Source organism: Ovis canadensis, chromosome 3, assembly GCF_042477335.2.
Source record: "Ovis canadensis isolate MfBH-ARS-UI-01 breed Bighorn chromosome 3, ARS-UI_OviCan_v2, whole genome shotgun sequence".
In the NCBI taxonomy this organism is placed as follows: Eukaryota; Metazoa; Chordata; class Mammalia; order Artiodactyla; family Bovidae; genus Ovis; species Ovis canadensis.
This window is the reverse complement of record NC_091247.1, coordinates 104066426-104083727: the sequence shown is the minus strand read 5'-3', so window position 1 is coordinate 104083727 and position 17302 is coordinate 104066426. Positions and strand designations below refer to the sequence as shown.

General features: G+C 51.1%; 1 protein-coding gene across 10 annotated transcripts in view; it reads right to left on the bottom strand.

The window, feature by feature from the left end:
* KANSL3 (KAT8 regulatory NSL complex subunit 3) overlaps nt 1-17302 on the bottom strand; it is a 44890-nt gene that overhangs the window by 10009 nt on the left and 17579 nt on the right. For 4 of the 10 annotated variants that reach the window (XM_069583935.1, XM_069583937.1, XM_069583936.1 and 1 more), the window contains exons 6-21: nt 12907-13038; nt 12549-12665; nt 12197-12298; nt 12031-12102; nt 10651-10725; nt 10315-10472; nt 8317-8380; nt 7683-7883; nt 7326-7482; nt 5907-5984; nt 4371-4562; nt 3834-3918; nt 3318-3448; nt 2224-2333; nt 1637-1859; nt 1179-1312 (exon numbers count right to left, since the gene is read on the bottom strand). In XM_069583935.1, the coding sequence (XP_069440036.1) occupies nt 1179-1312; nt 1637-1859; nt 2224-2333; nt 3318-3448; nt 3834-3918; nt 4371-4562; nt 5907-5984; nt 7326-7482; nt 7683-7883; nt 8317-8380; nt 10315-10472; nt 10651-10725; nt 12031-12102; nt 12197-12298; nt 12549-12665; nt 12907-13038 (2031 nt within the window). The remainder of the gene's footprint in view (nt 1-1178; nt 1313-1636; nt 1860-2223; nt 2334-3317; nt 3449-3833; nt 3919-4370; nt 4563-5906; nt 5985-7325; nt 7483-7682; nt 7884-8316; nt 8381-10314; nt 10473-10650; nt 10726-12030; nt 12103-12196; nt 12299-12548; nt 12666-12906; nt 13039-17302) is intronic. The other 6 variants (XR_011255792.1, XM_069583940.1, XM_069583942.1 and 3 more) reach the window with 2 other exon arrangements.

Genomic DNA, 17302 nt, shown 5'->3' with positions numbered 1-17302 from the left:
GCCATATTCTGTGGTCCAATTTCTGTCAAAAGAGTAAAATAATGAATTTTGTAGAAAGAATAATCTAGAAAAATGCATATCAAGCTACCAACAGGGGCTATCATCCCTGGGAGTGGTATCATGGGAAATTTTCACTTTATAAATTATTTTATTTCTATAACTTTTGGATTATTTAAAGTAACTGCAATCACTTTTGTAATTAAAAAGAATAGAGAATAAAATAAATCACCTGCACCTCTCTGCATGAAGCCAGGGTAACCACCTCTGAGTAGTACTTTCCCCTGGGGAGGCTCAGGTGGGAGGGCACCGGTGCCCAGTCCCAGGGTGGGGCTGGCCTGGCAGCAGTCAAGGGACCGGCTAGGCCTCAGCTGTGGAAGCTGCACCCCAGGGCCCACACAGGAGGCCTCGGCTGAAAACCGGACGCTCGAGGAGCGCGCGTGCCCTGCTGGAGTCAGGACTTTCTGTTGTTAACCTCTGATCTTTGGGTGGCCCTCAGATCGCAATTTGAAGTTAGAAACATTTTACTTGAAAAGGTCACAATGGAAATCAGGTCAGCTAAGAGAAACTAATGGTGTTTTCCTGTGTAAGAGCTATAAAAACCTAACTGTGCCCTGAAAAGACAACAACGAACACAAAGATCTGGGATGGCCCAAGGCTGAGAGTCAAAGAAAGAACATTACCACTTTGCTCCTACGTAACCTCTGAACGGTGAAGCCAAGAGCAGAGCAGAAAAAGGCGGAGAGGGGAAGAAGACGAGCACTGACCCGGCGCCGAACACAGCTCATGTTTAATCCTCACCCAATCCAGGGGAGCTACAGAGAGGAAGCCGCCAAGAGGCCCACGACTCCCTCAGCCTCAGAGCTACAAGCTCCGACCAGCAAGGACCCACTGTACAGCACAGGAGACTGTGCTCAACAGTTTTATAACAACCTAAAAGGGAAAAGGATCTGAAAAAGGGTACAACTGAGTGTGCTGTACGCCTGAAACGAACACACTGTACATCAACTATACTTCTAAAAAACAAAACCCAAAACCCAACCGCAGTAACAAAGCCACAAACTCCGAGAGTGGAGGTGCAGCGGGCCTGCCAACCAGCCCAGCTCCCCCAGCCAGCCAGCCAGCTGGGCCCCGCCGCCCAAAGCTGGGCCCATGTCCTCGGTCTCCCCAGACAGACTCACCTGTGAGTTGGAGGGCAGCACCTGGGAGGCGGGCTCCTCTGACGGGGCTGCTCCTGTGCCCACGGGGCTCAGCGTGGTGATCCGGCTGGGCTGGCCACGCAGGGTCAAAGTGATGGTGGTGGGGACCTTCAAGCCTGAGAGAGACAGAGAGTGGTAGGCTGTTTTGTCCCAGCCTCCACGTCCCTTTCCTGGAGCGTGCCCCCAACCTCCCATGTGACACTCCCCCACCCGGCCTCCCGCCGCGGTCCCCTCGCCAGCTGGGTCACCTAGGCCCTGTCAGTCAGTCCAAAAGCAGCAGGAACAGCCTGTGTACTCTCCCGTCCCCTGGGATTGGAACCACAGAGCTGAATCCCGAGAGGGCAAGGCCAGGACCCCGTGGGGCTGGGTTCAGCATCATACTTTGCCCATGCAAGGTGGGATGGTCTTGGGGGAAGATCCCCACAGTTCTCATGACTTACCTGATGCTTGGTTAGAGATCTGAGCCAGGCCAGGGAGGCTGCTTGCTAACTTAGCGAGACCCCCATTGGCCAGCAGCTGGTGGATGGCTGTGGGCTTCCCACCGGGAGTGGCGCCCAAGGAGGAGAGGGCGGTGGCCACAGGGACAGCGCGGACAATGCTGCCAGCGCCCGTGGTGACGGCGCCCAGGCTCTGTGCGGGGGTGGGCAGCTTCACACTGGCGGCCTGCAGGCACAAGCCCCGCCAGTCAGAAGCTGCAACAGTCCAGCGTGGCGGGCCCACGTGCATGATATCTCCCCGGGCACTGAGCGCCTACCCCACGCAAGGTCCTCTGCCAGGCATTTCCACATATTCTCTTATTTACTCCCCACATCAGCTCTGCGAGGGAGGTACTATCATTATCCTCATTTTACAAACAAGAAAGCAAAGATACAAAGAGATTTAGAAACCTGTCACTAGCCTCTGGTAGTGCCCCGCTGTGGAGTCAGAGGCTACCTGTCCCTGACCCAGTGTCCCTGCCAGAACCAGCTAAGCTGAGGAGGCCTCCTCCCTTCCCGCCCTGTCCCGCCCAGGGGAGGCAGATGTGCACCTGCGGGGCTGGCCCAGGGGAGGGGCTGGCCGGGAGGCCAGGGGCCTTGCTGCTGATGTCCTGCAGGCTGAAGCTGAGGCCCTGGAGAAGGCTGCTGGCTGACGCGGCCCCTAAGGGAGGACACGAGAGACGTCAGCGCGGGCTGGGGCACCTTCTCACGAGCAGCTGTGCCCGCCATCCTCAGTGACCAACTGAGACACCGACACTCTTTCCCCTGGACATTTCCGGTGCCACAGAGAGATGCCAGACGCCCACTATTCCTGACACACTGTCTTGGATTCACTCTGCACATGCCAGCCAGCTCCAAACCACCTGGCCTGCAATTTGAATGGGTTCAGTAACACCAAGGAAAACATGGACCCACTTGCAAGCCAGAAGAATCCCCAATACCTGACTTAGACTTCACGCTGCACACAGTCCAGTGGCCCGAGAGCAAAGAGGAAGGTCCTCTGGAAGAACGGGGCACCCTGCTGGGCTCAAGCAACTAGCCTTTCAATGCAGGGTGAGGGGACCGTGTCTCAGAAACATGTCTCATTCTGCTGATGCCCTATACAGTACCATTTCCAGCTTTATTCATCCAGACATGCTGAAAAACACCAGCACAGCTGGAAACCTACCTGCTATTTCTCCTCATAGTAGCAGTCCCCAACCTTTTTGGCGCCAGGGACTTTTCGTGGAAGACAACTGGAGCGGGGGCAGTGGGGATGGTTCAGGCAGTAATGTAAGCAATGGGAAGTGGCAGATGAAACTTGGGTCACTAGCCAATAGCTCACCTCCTGCTGCGGGGCCCAGTTCCTACCAGGTCACTGACCAGGACTGCCAAGGCCTGTGGGTTAGGGACCCCTTCCTTACAGTACAACAGACATCACCTGCAAACTAGGACATTTACTCCCTGCAGATGTTAAGGCCCCAAACTCCCCCACCTCAAAGTTAATTCCCGCTCCATGCCAAGTCTCTACAATACGCCTGAGACCCAGAGGCGCACCCGAGACCTGGCTCCACAGTGCTTTCCCAGGGCCACCCTCCAGCAGCAGACAGAGAGACTTGGCGGGGAGGTGAGGGTGGGGTGTGGGGGGTGCTGAGTTAGCAGGTACCTGGGAGGGAGCCGCCAGGAGACGGGGCCACCAGGCGGCTCTGGAGTGTGTGCAAGGCACTGGGCGAGGCGCTGCTGGAGACCACTGAGGACGCCTGGCTGGCTGAGACACCCCCTTCAGAAGCACTTGACCTGGAGACAAAGACAGGAGCTCTGTCACCTAAAGGTCCCTGGCAGTACCAGGAGGGTCCAGTAGGGGCCCAGCAAGGCTTTCAGCAATGGACGCAAGGCTAGAACTTCGGTGTCTTGTCTCACCTTCTCAATCCAGCCTCCAGTCCTTCAAAGTCAGGCCTAAAGGAAAGACTTCAGGTCTTGAAGCAAGAGCTACAGGACACTTTGTAAACTTTAAGTAAAAGTCAACTCTGAGTTGACCCAAAGGAAAAACACCCAACTCAGAAAGAAGTCACGTTCACAGGACAGACAGACTCCAGAATCCACTATCTTCCAAAGCACTCACTGGACCCTGAGAAGAGGTGAAGGGAAAGAAGGGGACAGACAGACCAGCAGACAGACTCACTTGGCTGTGGCGAGAAGCCCGGTGAGTTCTGTGGCCCCTGTGGACGCCTGTCCCAACGTCATGGTGAGGGGCTTCCCTCCTGCGGCTGCAAAACAGAAAACCCCAAGGCCGCCGGTCAGTCCAGACTGGTGCTGACCTTTCAGGGTCCCAGAGTCCAGGCTGAATGCAAAATATTATAGAAAAGACTGAAAGTCGAAAAAGGAAGGGTAACTCTACATTAGGGTGGGGAAGAGTTGGAGGTTATCTTTTCCTTCTGTTTTCTAAACTTCCTGGAATATTTTATCATCTTTAATTGAAAGCAAAAGGAAACAGAGTACGATGCTGTGAATGACCCCCAGCTCCCTCTGATCCCTGTCCTGCCTCCCTGATCCTAGCTCACTGCCCACTCTCCCCCACATGCAACCCGTGCTGTCTTTCTCTGGGCGCCTGCTGCGCCGAGAGAGAGGAGGAGCTGCCCAGCAAGTAGCCACCAAGAGGGCAACACTGTGTCTCCGGGACGGTCCCGTCGGTTATTTAAGCAGGCGAAGAGACACGCACCTTCAGGAGCGGCCCCTGAGGAAGGGGTGCAAGGCCCTCCAGCTGCATCCCCTTGGGAGATGAGGGACACCTTGATCTTCGGCCGCTTGCAGGTCTTACTGCCAGCAAGGGGACTGGAGGGATGGTGCCGCTTCAGCTGGACCCTGAGCTCCTCTTTCTCAGCCTCCTCGGTTTGTTCTGATGAAATAGGAACTAAGACATGGAGCTGTGGTGAAGTTCTCCACGATCCAGAGAAGCCCGACAGACACTGATGAGCAGGACCAGCATCGGCATGGCCGCGTGGGAAGAACCGGCCCAGCGTGTCCACAAAGAAGGCCACTCCTTCAGGCCCACCTATGCTCACCTCCACAATGGCCCTCTCCGGGGACAGTCCCCTCCCCTCCCCTGTCCTGGGCTTGGAAGGAAGGCGCTCTGAGTCGGTGGAAACAGAAAGGAAGGAGATGCCACCCCGACTCTGCTGAACAAATGGGACTCACCGCAGTGGACCTCAACAGGGCTTCCCGGACTCAGAATGTGGCAAGCCTCCCGCCCTCCCACCTTGGCTGGAGGCCAGCCAACGTGTTCTGCACAAGCAATAGAGGAGCAGGCTATTCCGTTCTCCCTACAAGGCAGATGTCCCCAGAGCTCTGAGTCCCCTCAAGGGCCCAAGGCTGAGGGTCTGCCTGTCAAACGCTGACCATGGGAAGGATTATCACCAGGACTCCAGGCTGGCTTTGAGTAACTACTAGGCACGGGGGCATCAGAGCTGAGAGGACTTTACAGTTCTGACCCTGAAGTAACAGGGCAACAGGGGCCCACGGCACAAGCTCGTCCCCAGGTCAGTGGTAACAGGACTGAGAAAGGCCACCCTGTCCACCAAATCCAACAGACACATCCTGCACAGAGCGAAGCCTCCCAGACGCTTAAGTTATCCTTCAGCCTTGCTCACAGGTCCCCTCCTCTTTCCACTCAGAAGCACGCCCCGTCCTTCTCAGCACAGGCAATTAGGGGCGGAAAGGCAGGAGGAAGGAGACAGAGGGCTGGACTCACACAAAAAACGGGAGGTGGGAGTGACAGGGGGAGGCTGGGGTGGGGCCACAGGGAACCAATCCAGACCACAGTGAGGCCACAATCAGCTGAAAGGAAGCACTGCTTAGGGGATGGAAGCATTGACCAAAATCAGCACAGGAAGGAGGGCCAAGGGGAAAGGAGACACAGGGACGCTGCTCAGTGCTTGCAGAGGCCAGGACGGAAGCAGGAGATGAGGGGCAAGGGGAAAAACATAGGGAGACACAGGCACGTAGGGAATGGCCCACAGGCACACACGGGAGAGGCAGAGCCAAGCACCACAGTGAGACCCAGAAGGGGAGAACCACCACGAAGGGCAGAGTGGACGGCGGAAAAGCAAAGACTATGGAGTGAGCCAAAGGACAGCAAAGAAAACAGGAAAATGCGGAGAGAAGGGAACAGGGGAATCAGAGACGAAAGAGAAGCAGGGCTGGGAGGAGGAGAGAAGCCGAGCGCGGAGGGTGCAGGCGCGGAGAGAGCGATACTCACCAAAGAGACAGGAGGAGGTGCCGGGAGGAAGAGCTTTCCTCACCAGCATGTTTTGTTTCAGAAAAGCAGCAAACTGAGCTGGAATGAATCAGAAAGAATTACAGAATCACAGCCAGCCAGAGAAAGGAGAAAAGAGAGAGGGAGTAAGAAAAGGTATGAGAATGTTCTGAAAAATGGTCAACAGAGGCTTTTCCTGGGGTTACTGATGAATTTGAAACCTGATTCTGCCACTTAGCAGCTCCTTGGAGTCACCCATAAACTGAAAATAATGCATGTACCTGCCTCATGGGGCCACTGCCCGGATTCCATGAGCAACAGCAAGTCAAGTGCCAAGAGGAAGGCGAGGCGCCCGGCGAGGGCCCAGGAACCCCCGCTGTCCTCACCCACTGCCTGCGGGCTCTGCCCGTGCCCGGCGGCCGTGCTGCGGCTCTCCTCCGCGCCACTCTGGGCCCTGTTCTGCACCCAGCTCCCAGTCAGCCTTGCAGAAGGCTTCCGGCCTTGACTAGTCGTTGCCTCCAGAAACACCACAAACTGCTGTCTCTCTCTTCATCAAAAGCCGAGGGGACAGCGCCCACGTGACTCTGGCCACCATTGGGGACAGTGCAGGTCACAGAGAATCCGTGTGGACCTCAGTGGGCTGGCCTCTTTTTGTATCTCCGTCGATCCACTCACACTCACAGCTACCTCTGGGCAACCTTGGACGAGGCCTGGGTCCAAGTCTTGACCCTGTGGCTCCACTACAAGAAACGCAGCCGAAGAGTCTGGCTGCCGCCTCCTCCCCAGCCGGAGACTCTCGGATGATACCTGCTCCTGGCCCAGGCCTAAGAGGCCTCACCTCAGGACTGCTGACTGGATCAAAGTGGGGCAGGGCAGCATCTTACATCACGGTCACTGCTTTCTTAATTTTAACTGAACAAGTATTTCCCAGACTAATTGAAAACCTATCTCCAGAGATTCCTGAAAAACATCACTGGAAGTCCCACTGTAGGCAATCTTAACTCTCCAAGGGCAGGCACGAGGCTTTGGAGCTGCCCTGGTATCTGATGAGCACGGCCAGCCCCGTCTGCAGGACCCGGAGAGCTCCCAGACAGCAGGAAAGGCTGGGCCTGAAGAGAAGACACAGCTTCCCCAACTGGGAGTCAGAAAACCATCTGAGGCCAGGACACATGGACCGGCTCATGAAGGAGAACTTGCCGAGCGCCAAGACAGGGCTATAATTAGTGGAGCACACAGTCACACCAGCACAGACCTTGTGTCATAGTTTATCCTTGAAAGCAGCCCTCAGTATTTATTCCAACCTAATTCTGCATGGACAGATACGTCTGGAAAAAGCGGCAGGTGCCAATACTTCCCAACTGCCACATGACGTCAACTGAGAAGGCAGAAGCCAAGAGAGGCCCCTGGGCCAGGCGGCCGCACCTTGGGCTTGTCTGTGGGTCAGCACAGCCTCTGTCCGCTGCACGTGTCTCTTCAGCAGCTGGGTGCCTCCAATCTGACTGGACTTCTGGGAAGAGGCCACCGTGCTCACTTTCGTCTTGGGACTGGAGGTGGGGCTGCTGGACACACTGGAGAGATCCTGAGTAGATTGAGAGGACAAGGACCAAGCCAAGGTCGTTTGGATGGAGTGTCAATCATCAAGTCCCCTTGGAGTCCCCAGGTCAGGGATCCCCCTGCAGGAACTCCGAGGCCTGGCAAGGCCAGCAGCCTTCTCTGGGAAGCACAGGAACCCACCCTGCTGACTCCCCAGCAACAGCGCCCCCTCTCTGCCTGCATTACCTCTGAGCCCGAGGGGGAGGCAGGCAGCTTGGCAGCTGGTGACGCAGGTCGACTGCCCCGCTCCGAGACCTCGAAGGCCAGGTCTCTGCGGGCCACGTCTCGGGGCTTCTTCTTCTTCTCGGCATCCTGATCCCGAGGCTCGGAGCCCACGTGCCCCTCGGTACGAGTAAGTACCCCGGTCAAGAAGTCTACGATCTCGTCCTGGGGAAAGGAGGAGCCCAGACCTCAGGAAGCTCCCCAGCAGTCCCTACTAAAATGGAGTCACCCCAGCTCTGAAACCAGTGTGCTGTCCCTCCTACCTCGCAAAGCCCGGCACAAGCCCTACACTCAGCCAGGGACCTGCAGGAGCCCAGGCCCTGTGCCCAGGGTGTGGGGTGGCGTTCTGGGTGGCCACACTTCACCACTCCTCAGTGAACCCTTCCTCCCCACCCGCTGTGCTCACATCTTCGATCATTACTCTCCTCCCTCCCCTCCCTCTTTCCCCCTTTTCTTTGCTTATGACTTAGGTCCCCCAAAGGCCCCAGGGGATACCCAATCCTCCACAGAGTCGGGAGGATGCTGCCAAGGAGACCGAGCCTAAAGGGTCACAGACAGACAAGCCCAGCTGAGAGGCCCACGGAAAGCAGCTGTGTACCTGAATGCATCTGTCCACCATGCTCTGCGTCAACCCTTCCGATTTCTTCTTTGCTTTGCTTATTCTAAGAGACAAAAAAGAGAAATCTTTACTTTCCAAACATTTCACAGGAACAAATGTAAATAAGAACGGCTTTCTCTTCTGTGTTGGTTCTTTTCTAAGCCGAAGAAGGAAGATGATGGTAGCCCACAGGCAGGTCTGCAGCCTCTCTGAGCCTCAGTTTCCACATCTGCAAAATAAGGCACCCTCGTACCTCCCTCATGGAGCTGTGGGGAGGACACAAAGCAACATAGGTAACAAACCAGAGAAAACATGGAAGGTACTTGGGACTGTTCACTCCAGAAGTCCTACACCTACGGCTTCACAGGTGAACTCTTTCTGATTGCTAAGACCTCATCTTGAGGTACCCCAATACAGTTCCAAACCCTGAGACTTCTAGGAGCTGTGAAATGGTATTACCAGGAAAGGTGGCCACAGGTTAGTTCTAAAGCCATCAGAGAAACCGACCACCACTGGCTGCATTCTCCTCTTTGAAAGCCAGACTTAAACGCCCTGGCTTCTGCCTGGGGTCTCAGCAGGGACAGAAACAGCGGCAAGTGACAAGGTGGAGAGCGACACTTAGAGCCTCCACATCCCGAGGCCCCAGTTCACTGCTGTTCGGCCTCTAGCCCTGTCGGGTAACCTGCTCCTATCACAGAAGAGGACACCAAGCCCCAGAAGTTAAGCAATTTACCCAAGCAGAGGAGCCAGGAGGTAAACTGAGGTCTCCTGACTCTCAGTCCAACGCCCTCAGCGCCGTGCAAATATGTCTCACAAGCAGCCTCATGATGCGACTCGAACGGAAGGCATGTTCACCCCTCCCACTCCCTCGCCACGACTCAACAGCCTATTCCCCTATAGGCAAGAATGACTGAATTAATAAGAAAGAATGTATTCACAAGCAAGCGTTGCCCTGAGCATCCAAGGATTAGACTCTAGGTCCACAAGAAGCTGTCAGATGACAAAGGCCAGGAAGGCTTCTCTCCAAAGGATCTGTGGGTGAGAAAGTGACAAGACAGGTGGGAACAGGCACTCACTCTAAGCTCTCCTGTAAAAACACTGATAGGAAGCTGATACATAAGACTGAGCATGTGAGAAAGGAGGCCGATAAAGGACACAATCCCTTTCCCAGTACATTTCATGAAAATGCAACTGAAGGCCCCGCTGGCAGACCCTGAAAGGGAAGAATGGCCATCTCAATGACTAAAGATGCCCCCTTAAAATCGCTTCCAAACTCTGGTGGCTTATACTCCAAATATAAAAGGATGCCTGTGACAAATAAAATCTTTGTTCAAATTCATCCTCAGTATTACTAGGAAGAAAATGTAAAGAAATGCCTACCCCAGTGAAAGCCCAATGGCAAAGACTACGATTACAGCATCTCGAGATATCTTCTCCCCACAAGAAGACTACTAACTACAAAGGGAAAACAGTAACTGAAGAGAAGCCTGGCAGATGCTACCCTAACGACGTGATCAGCGGTGACCTTGCCGGTAACAGGACACAGCAACATCATGCAGCCCCGAGGCTGCACGCAGGGCACATGAGCTCCGTGGCATTCCTGCCAAAGGCGTGTCCGCAACCTAATCACGAGACAACGTCAAACCCTAAACTGAGGCACAGTCTACAGAACAGCACTCTTAGGAAGCGTCAAGGTCACGACAGATAGGCCGAGGAACAGCGTCACATTAGGAGGAGGCTGAGGAGACACAGCAAGCGGCAGCCCCGCGCGGCCTGGACTCGGCCCAGGACTAGACGAGCGCAGAGGCGACACAGTGCCGTCTGCGAGTCTGCAGACCAGGTCACAGTGTCACACCCACGTCAGCTTCCCAGCTTTGACAATTACTTTTGGTTATGCAAGATGTTAGCACTTGGGAAATCTGGGTGAACAGTATATAGAATTTTTTGGTACAATCTTTCCAACATGGCACTCTGGCAGCACCCAGGGACCCTACCCACCTGAGATTGTCATCAGCTCCCCCAACCACCACCAAGCTGTTCTCCGCCCGAATCTTCTCCCGGAAGTCCTCCATGGCTTCGGGGTGGCACTGCAGGGAGTTCTGACCGATGACAAAGAGGACTGGAGTCTTCATATCCAAGAGGGGATCGTCTACATCCTGAGCAGGTCCGGTTTTACAGTCAGCCAGTTGATGCTTGCTCAACACTGCCTGGCAAGCCCACTCAACAGAGCCCCCCGGGTAGCCGCGGCCTCCGAGCAGCAGCACGGGAGGGGCAGGCTGCTACTCCGGTCCTCCCACTGGCCAGTGGCCCGGCGCCCACAGGCCCCGCGCTTACCCCTCTGGGGCCGTCCACGGTAAGCAGAGGAAACCCAAGGCAGACGACAGCAGTGACGTATTCCATCACCGACACCTGCAAATAAGGGCATGGCCTGCCTCAAGGCCAACTGACCTCCCCACAGCTACAGCCTACCCAGAAGCCACCGGCCAGTCCCACCTCCTCCTCCTCAGTTGTAACTCCCAGGTGATGACACGACCCCGAGGTGATGACACAGGTGTACCAGCCACACAGTAGGGCAGTAAGAGGACAGACACAGGACGTCTGCTTACACCAGCAGCCCCCACCAAGAGAACCGGGGCCCTCAGGGGACCCCACCTAAACCTCTGCGAGGATGGGAAGTTTAATGCTTCCATCATGGGAATGTGCAAGGCTTGAGTCCTTTCTTTTTCCTCCACCAAGAACAAATGCAACCAAGAGAACACAAATGCTGCTCTTGTCCCTTATGTGAAGAAAACCTCTCCCTTTCGAAATTAATAGACAGTGCCCAGTTCAGTTCAGTTCAGTCGCTCAGTCGTGTCTGACTCTGCAACCCCATGGACTGCAGCACACCAGGCCTCCCTGTCCATCACCAGCTCCCGGAGTTTACTCAAACTCATGTCCATTGAGTCAGTGATGCCATTCAACCATCTCATCTGCTGTCATCCCCTTCTCCTCCCGCCTTCAATCTTTCCCAGCATCGGGGTCTTTTCTAATGAGTCAGTTCCTCACATCAGGTGGCCAAAGTATTGGAGTTTCAGCTTTAACATCAATCCTTCCAATGAATATTCAGGGCTGATTTCCTTTAGCATAGACTGGTTGGATCTCCTTGCAGTCCAAGGGACTCTCAAGAGTCTTCTCCAACACCACAGTTCAAAAGCATCAATTCTTTGGCGCTCAGCTTTCTTTATAGTCCAGCTCTCACATCCATACATGATTACTGGGAAAACCATAGCCTTGACTAGACGGACCTTTGTTGTCAAAGTAATGTCTGCTTTTTAACATGCTGTCTAGCTTGGTCATAACTTTTCTTCCAAGGAGTAACTGTCTTTTAACTACACACTAAAATATATAAACAAAATACCTGGTGTTTTTTTCCAAAGTAACTGGAGGGAGCTGAACGTGGGCAGAGGTAAGATGAAAAAGACCTTGGCTCTGAGCCGATTACTGGTAGGGCTTAATGAGGAGCCCAAGGGGTTTATTACACTAGTCTATCCTCCCTTTAAATTTCTGCTTAACATTTTCCACAATAAAGTTAAAAAACAAAGCTTGCTTCCCACAGTTTAAAATCCAAGTACGGAGGCAAAGCATTCGGCACAGTGCCTGGCTCAACAGTAGCCCTCTGCAGCAGCAGCACCAGCTGATCCCCAGACAACCTCCGAAAAAGACGGGGTTACTTACGTGACAGGCCACCAGAGCTCCTGTATTCCAGCCAATCAAGACGATGGGCTTGTGGGGGAAATGGCTGTGAATCTTTGCGGGGAGAGAAAGCAGACAGTGAGCCAGCAGGCCGCAGACGGGTGCGGATGCGGGGAGAGCGGCGGTGGGTGACGGGGGGCAGCCTCACCTCCAGCACTTTGCTCCTCAGAGCCCCGACCATGTGCTCCAGGCACTGCAGCACTCCCGCTCCACTCCCACCGGGCAGCAGGTGGGTGGCGACGGGGACGACCTGGAGGAGACAGGGGCTGCCGTGCCGTGAGCTCAGTCCCCGCTCTTCTCTCCAGTCCGCCTGGCCTCCCCCGACCCCTCCAGCCCCGGATGAGCACCTTCAGCAGTCCAGAGACTTGGAGGGTGCACCACGTTCAAGTCCACCCATCTCGTGTCTCGGCCCCCGCCTCTCGAACACGAGGGAGTGTGCTAAGTGCACTGAGCACTGAGCATCTGTCTGCCTCTCGAGCCGGCCCCCGCCCCCCACATACCTTGCCTAAGCAGGACAGCTGAGACTGCCAGAAGCGGTGGCGGCGTGAGGTGGGGAACACGGAGCTGGAAGGCCCGGAGGAGGCGATGAGGATGAGAGGAGAGCCGGGGAGTTTGCTCTACAGAGTAAGACCCCATCAGGAAGCCAGTGAGGGAGGGAGGCTCCCCCACGGAACCTCATGTACCCCATGACCTATCTTATCCTCACCAATGCTGCTTTGCTCAGGAAACTATGTTAAGCATGACACACAGCCAGTTATTAGTGAACACAGGTAAACACGCCATTTATTATCCTCTTGCCAAGGTTCTGAGACTGGAATCTAAAATAAACTTTATGGGTCATAGTGAAGTCCGACTTACTGGTTTGTTATGAGAAAGCACCCCCACGGCAGGGTCCCAGGGCCTCTTCAGTAATAGGGACAAGGCCTCAGCTCCTGCAGCCCCAGTCTTTGTGTTGGAGGACACAAGCATCCGGTCAATCAACGTGGGGATCTAGAAGCAAGGGAGAGTGAAGACGCTTCCAGAATGAGGCAGGAGACTGCACTGCCAGGGCCAGGCGGGAGGACACAGCCCCACCGTGAGCCAAGAGCAGATTCCAATGACGCCTCTCAGACTCTTCTCGCAAGAAAAAGTACAAACAAGTGGATGGCCAAAAATACATCCTCCATCATTAAAGGGAAATGGATACAGTCCTTTGGAAACCAATCTGGTGATATGCATCAAGAGACTTAAACTTATTCCTATCCCTTTCCTAAAACTGTATCAGAAACACACATGCACGCACGTACACACACTCACACTCACACACACTCACACACTCACACACACACTCACACTCACACACACTCACACACACATACACACACTCACACACACACACTCACACACACTCACACTCACTCACACACACTCACACACTCACACACACACTCACACACACTCACAGCGGGTAGGGGGTAAGCAAAAGATAAATTCATTCTCAGTAACAGTCGAAGAGTAGAAGCAACATCGAGGCACGCACAAATGTCTAAGCACCTTATCTACATAATCAGATCTTATGGACTAAGTTAAAATGCTTAAAACAGTTTGCAATAATATAGGAAAGTCCCCTGCTAAAATGTTAAAGGTAAAAGAGAAAAAATAAAAATCATCTCTAATTAAGAAAAATATAATAAGAGAATATGCGAAAATTGTTATAATAAACTTTATGGAGATATGAAGAAGCTTTTTCCTTTCCTTCTGTATTTTCTAAATTTCCTCAATAAACTTCAGTTGATTTTGTAAGTTAAAACAAAATAAAATTCTGCATTTTCTTCTAGTACACTGCCTTCAAGCTCTGCAGTGTTAAAGAAATTTGTTACTATGCTCCAAGTAATATAGCCTACTATACAGTGTATACAGTTGACCCTTGAAAAACATGGGCCTGGGACACTAACCACCCCCAATGAAGCTGAAAAATCTGAGTAATTTTAGTTTGCTCTCCGTATCAGTGGTTTCACATTATACCATTACAATTTACCAAAAATGTGACCTCAAAGATGTGTAAATACAGATTACAGACTTGCTGATGCTTCCACTGAAAAGAAACGTCTGTGTGAACCTCATACTGCCTGCAGAAAGTCAAAATGTCCACAATTAAGAGAAGGCCCCGCTCACCACAACTACAGAAAAGCCCACGCAGCGAGAGAGACCCGGCACAGCCGGAAACCGGGAAAGTTTTGAGAAATAAGAATAAAGACTCTATGGTGATGCAGGTGGGGAAAGTTCAGTCCATAGCTAACATCAAACGCAACGGTGAAAGCTGAAAGCTTTTCCTCTAGGATGAGAACAAGACAAGGATGCCCACTCTCACCATTTTTATTCAACACAGTACTGAAAGTCCCAGCTAGAGCAATCAGGCAAGAAACAGAACTGAAAGGCATTCAAATTAGAGAGGAAGAAGTGAGACTACAGATTCGCAGGTGACATCATAGCACACACAGCAAACCCCAGACACCAGAAGAACATCAGAATGCATGAATGCAGAGAATCTGCAGGATGCAAAATCAATATGCAAAAATCTGTTGCATTTCTAAATAATAATGGAGAACATGCTCATTTACAATGCATCAAAAAGAATTAAATAGCTAGGAATAAATTTAACTAGGGCTTCCCAGGTTAAATTTAACTAAGGAGGTAAAAGGAATGGGAACATCTTACCTGAAAACTCTAAGACATTAACTGAAGAAACTGAGTAAGACACAAATAAATGGAGATATTCTATGCTCACAGATTGGAAGAATTAATATTGTTAAAATGTCCATTCTACCCAAAGAGCAATATACTGTACAAATTCAATGCAATCTCTATCAAAATTCCAAAGGCATTTTTCACAGAAATAGAACAAATTATCCTAACATTTGTATGGACCCACAAAAGGCCCTAAATAGCCAAAACAATCTTAAGAAAAAGGAACAAAGCTAGAGGCATCATGCTTCTTGATTTCTAACTATCTGACAAAGTTACAGTAATCAAAACAGTACGGTACCAGCACAAGAACAGACACACAGAAGAATGGAAGAGAACAGTGAGCCCAGAACTAAACCCACGCATGTACGGTCAATCAACTTACGGCCAAGGAGCCAAGCAAACACAGCAAGGGAAAGACAGTCTCTCCAATAAATGCACTGAGAAAACTGGATAGCTACATGCAGAAGAAGGAACGGGACCATCGTATTACCTTATACACAAGAATTAACTCAGAATGGATTAAAGATTCTGAATGAAGATCTGAAACCATAAAACTTCTACAGGAAAACACAGGCAGTAAGCTCCTTGATGTCAGTCTGACACCAAAAGCAAAGGCAGCAACAGCAAAAATAAACAAGTGGAACTATAAACTAAAAAGCTCCTGCAAAACAAAGGAAAACATCAACAGAAGGGACAGGCAACTTACTGAAGGGAGAAAACACTTTCAGGTCATGTATCTGATAACAGGTTAATATCTAAGACACACAAAGAACTCATGCAACTCAACACCAGTAAGACAATCTGATTAAAAAGTGGGAGATTTGAATAGACATTTTTCCAAAGAAGATATACAGATCTTATACACTGTACATGAAAAGATGCTCAACATTACTAATCATCAGGGAAATACAAACCAAAACCACAAGGAGATATCATCTCATACCTGTTAGAGCAGCTATTATCGAAAAAGACAGGCATTAACAAATGCTGGCAAGGATGTGGAGAAAAGGAAATCCTTGTACATTTTGGTGAGAAGGTAAATTGGTACAACTTTTATGAAAAACACTAATAGACATTTGTCCTAAAATTAAAAAGAGAACTACCACATAATCCAGGAATTCCAATTCTGGGTATTTACCTGAAGAAAAAACCCCACTAACTCAAAAAGATATATGCACCCCCATATTCACTGGATTATTTACAATAGGCAAGATAGGAAGACAACGTAAGTGCCCTCTGATGGATGAATGGATAAAGAAATTGTGGAATATTATGCAGCCACAAAAAGGAAATCTTGCCACGTGCAAAAGCATGGATGGACCCTGAGGGCACTGTGCTAAATGAAGTAAGTCAGATGGAAAAAGACAAATATCGAATCATCTAATGTGTATCTGGAATATGGAAAAACAAAACAAAACAAAAACCAAACTCATAGATACAAACAGACTGGTGGTTGTCAGAGGGATGGGATGGGAGATTAGTTAAATCGGTAAAAGGGATCAAAAAGTATGAAACAAATAAAGTCAAGGGATGTAACATACAGCATGATGACTATAGTTAACAATACTATACTCCATATGTAAAAGCTGCTACAAGAATAAATCTTAAAAATTCTCATCAAAAGAAAAAAAAATTCTTTAACTATGTACAGTGACAGGTGTCAACTAGGCTTACTGTGGTAATCATTTTACCATAATACAAATTTGAAACATATTGTATACTTGTCAATAAATGTCAATTGTATGTGTGCACGTGTGTTAGTCACTCAGTTGTGTCCGACTCTGAGATTTCATGGACTGTAGCCCGCCAGGCTCCTCTGCCCATAGAATTCTCCAGGCAAGAATACTGGAGTGTGCTGCCATTTCCTTCTCCAAGGGATCTTCCTGACCCAGGGATCGAACACTGCATTGCAGGCAGGCTCTTTACCATCTGAGCCAACAGGGAAATCCTATATGTCAATTATATTTCAATTGAAACTAAAAGTTCGAAGATAGCACAAGAAGATAAGTTATTCCTGGAAATGACAAGAAAGGACAGTGTTCTTAATTTTAAAAGAGCAAGACTAAAAAAGAGCTCTGCACAAAAAATGAGGGGAGTATCTTAACCATGAGGCTGTCTCAGTTTAACTCAGGAAACAAACATTTATGCAACACTGCTGTTACAAGGCACCAGGCTAGTGCTGACTACAAAGGAATTTAATCTACAATCTATGAAGGCAAGCACACAAATAACCAGAGAGGAGCGGCTGGGAAGTACCATAAAGAAACGGAAGCCTCACTGCTGGGACCTGAGCCATCCAACAGAGAAGAGGGAAGTGAAGACACAGCATGCGAAGGGAGACGCACTCTGAAGAATCCCAACAGAAGACACCAGATAGAGACAAGAACGTCCAGGGCTCACTCTAGGCACAGATGGCCTGGAGTCAAGAATTCAAGCAAGGAAATAGGAGGATATAAGGCTAGTAACAAAGGACAGTGTCAAACTGCAAAGGATCGTCACCCTGAACTGGCTGTTTCTTCAAAAGTAA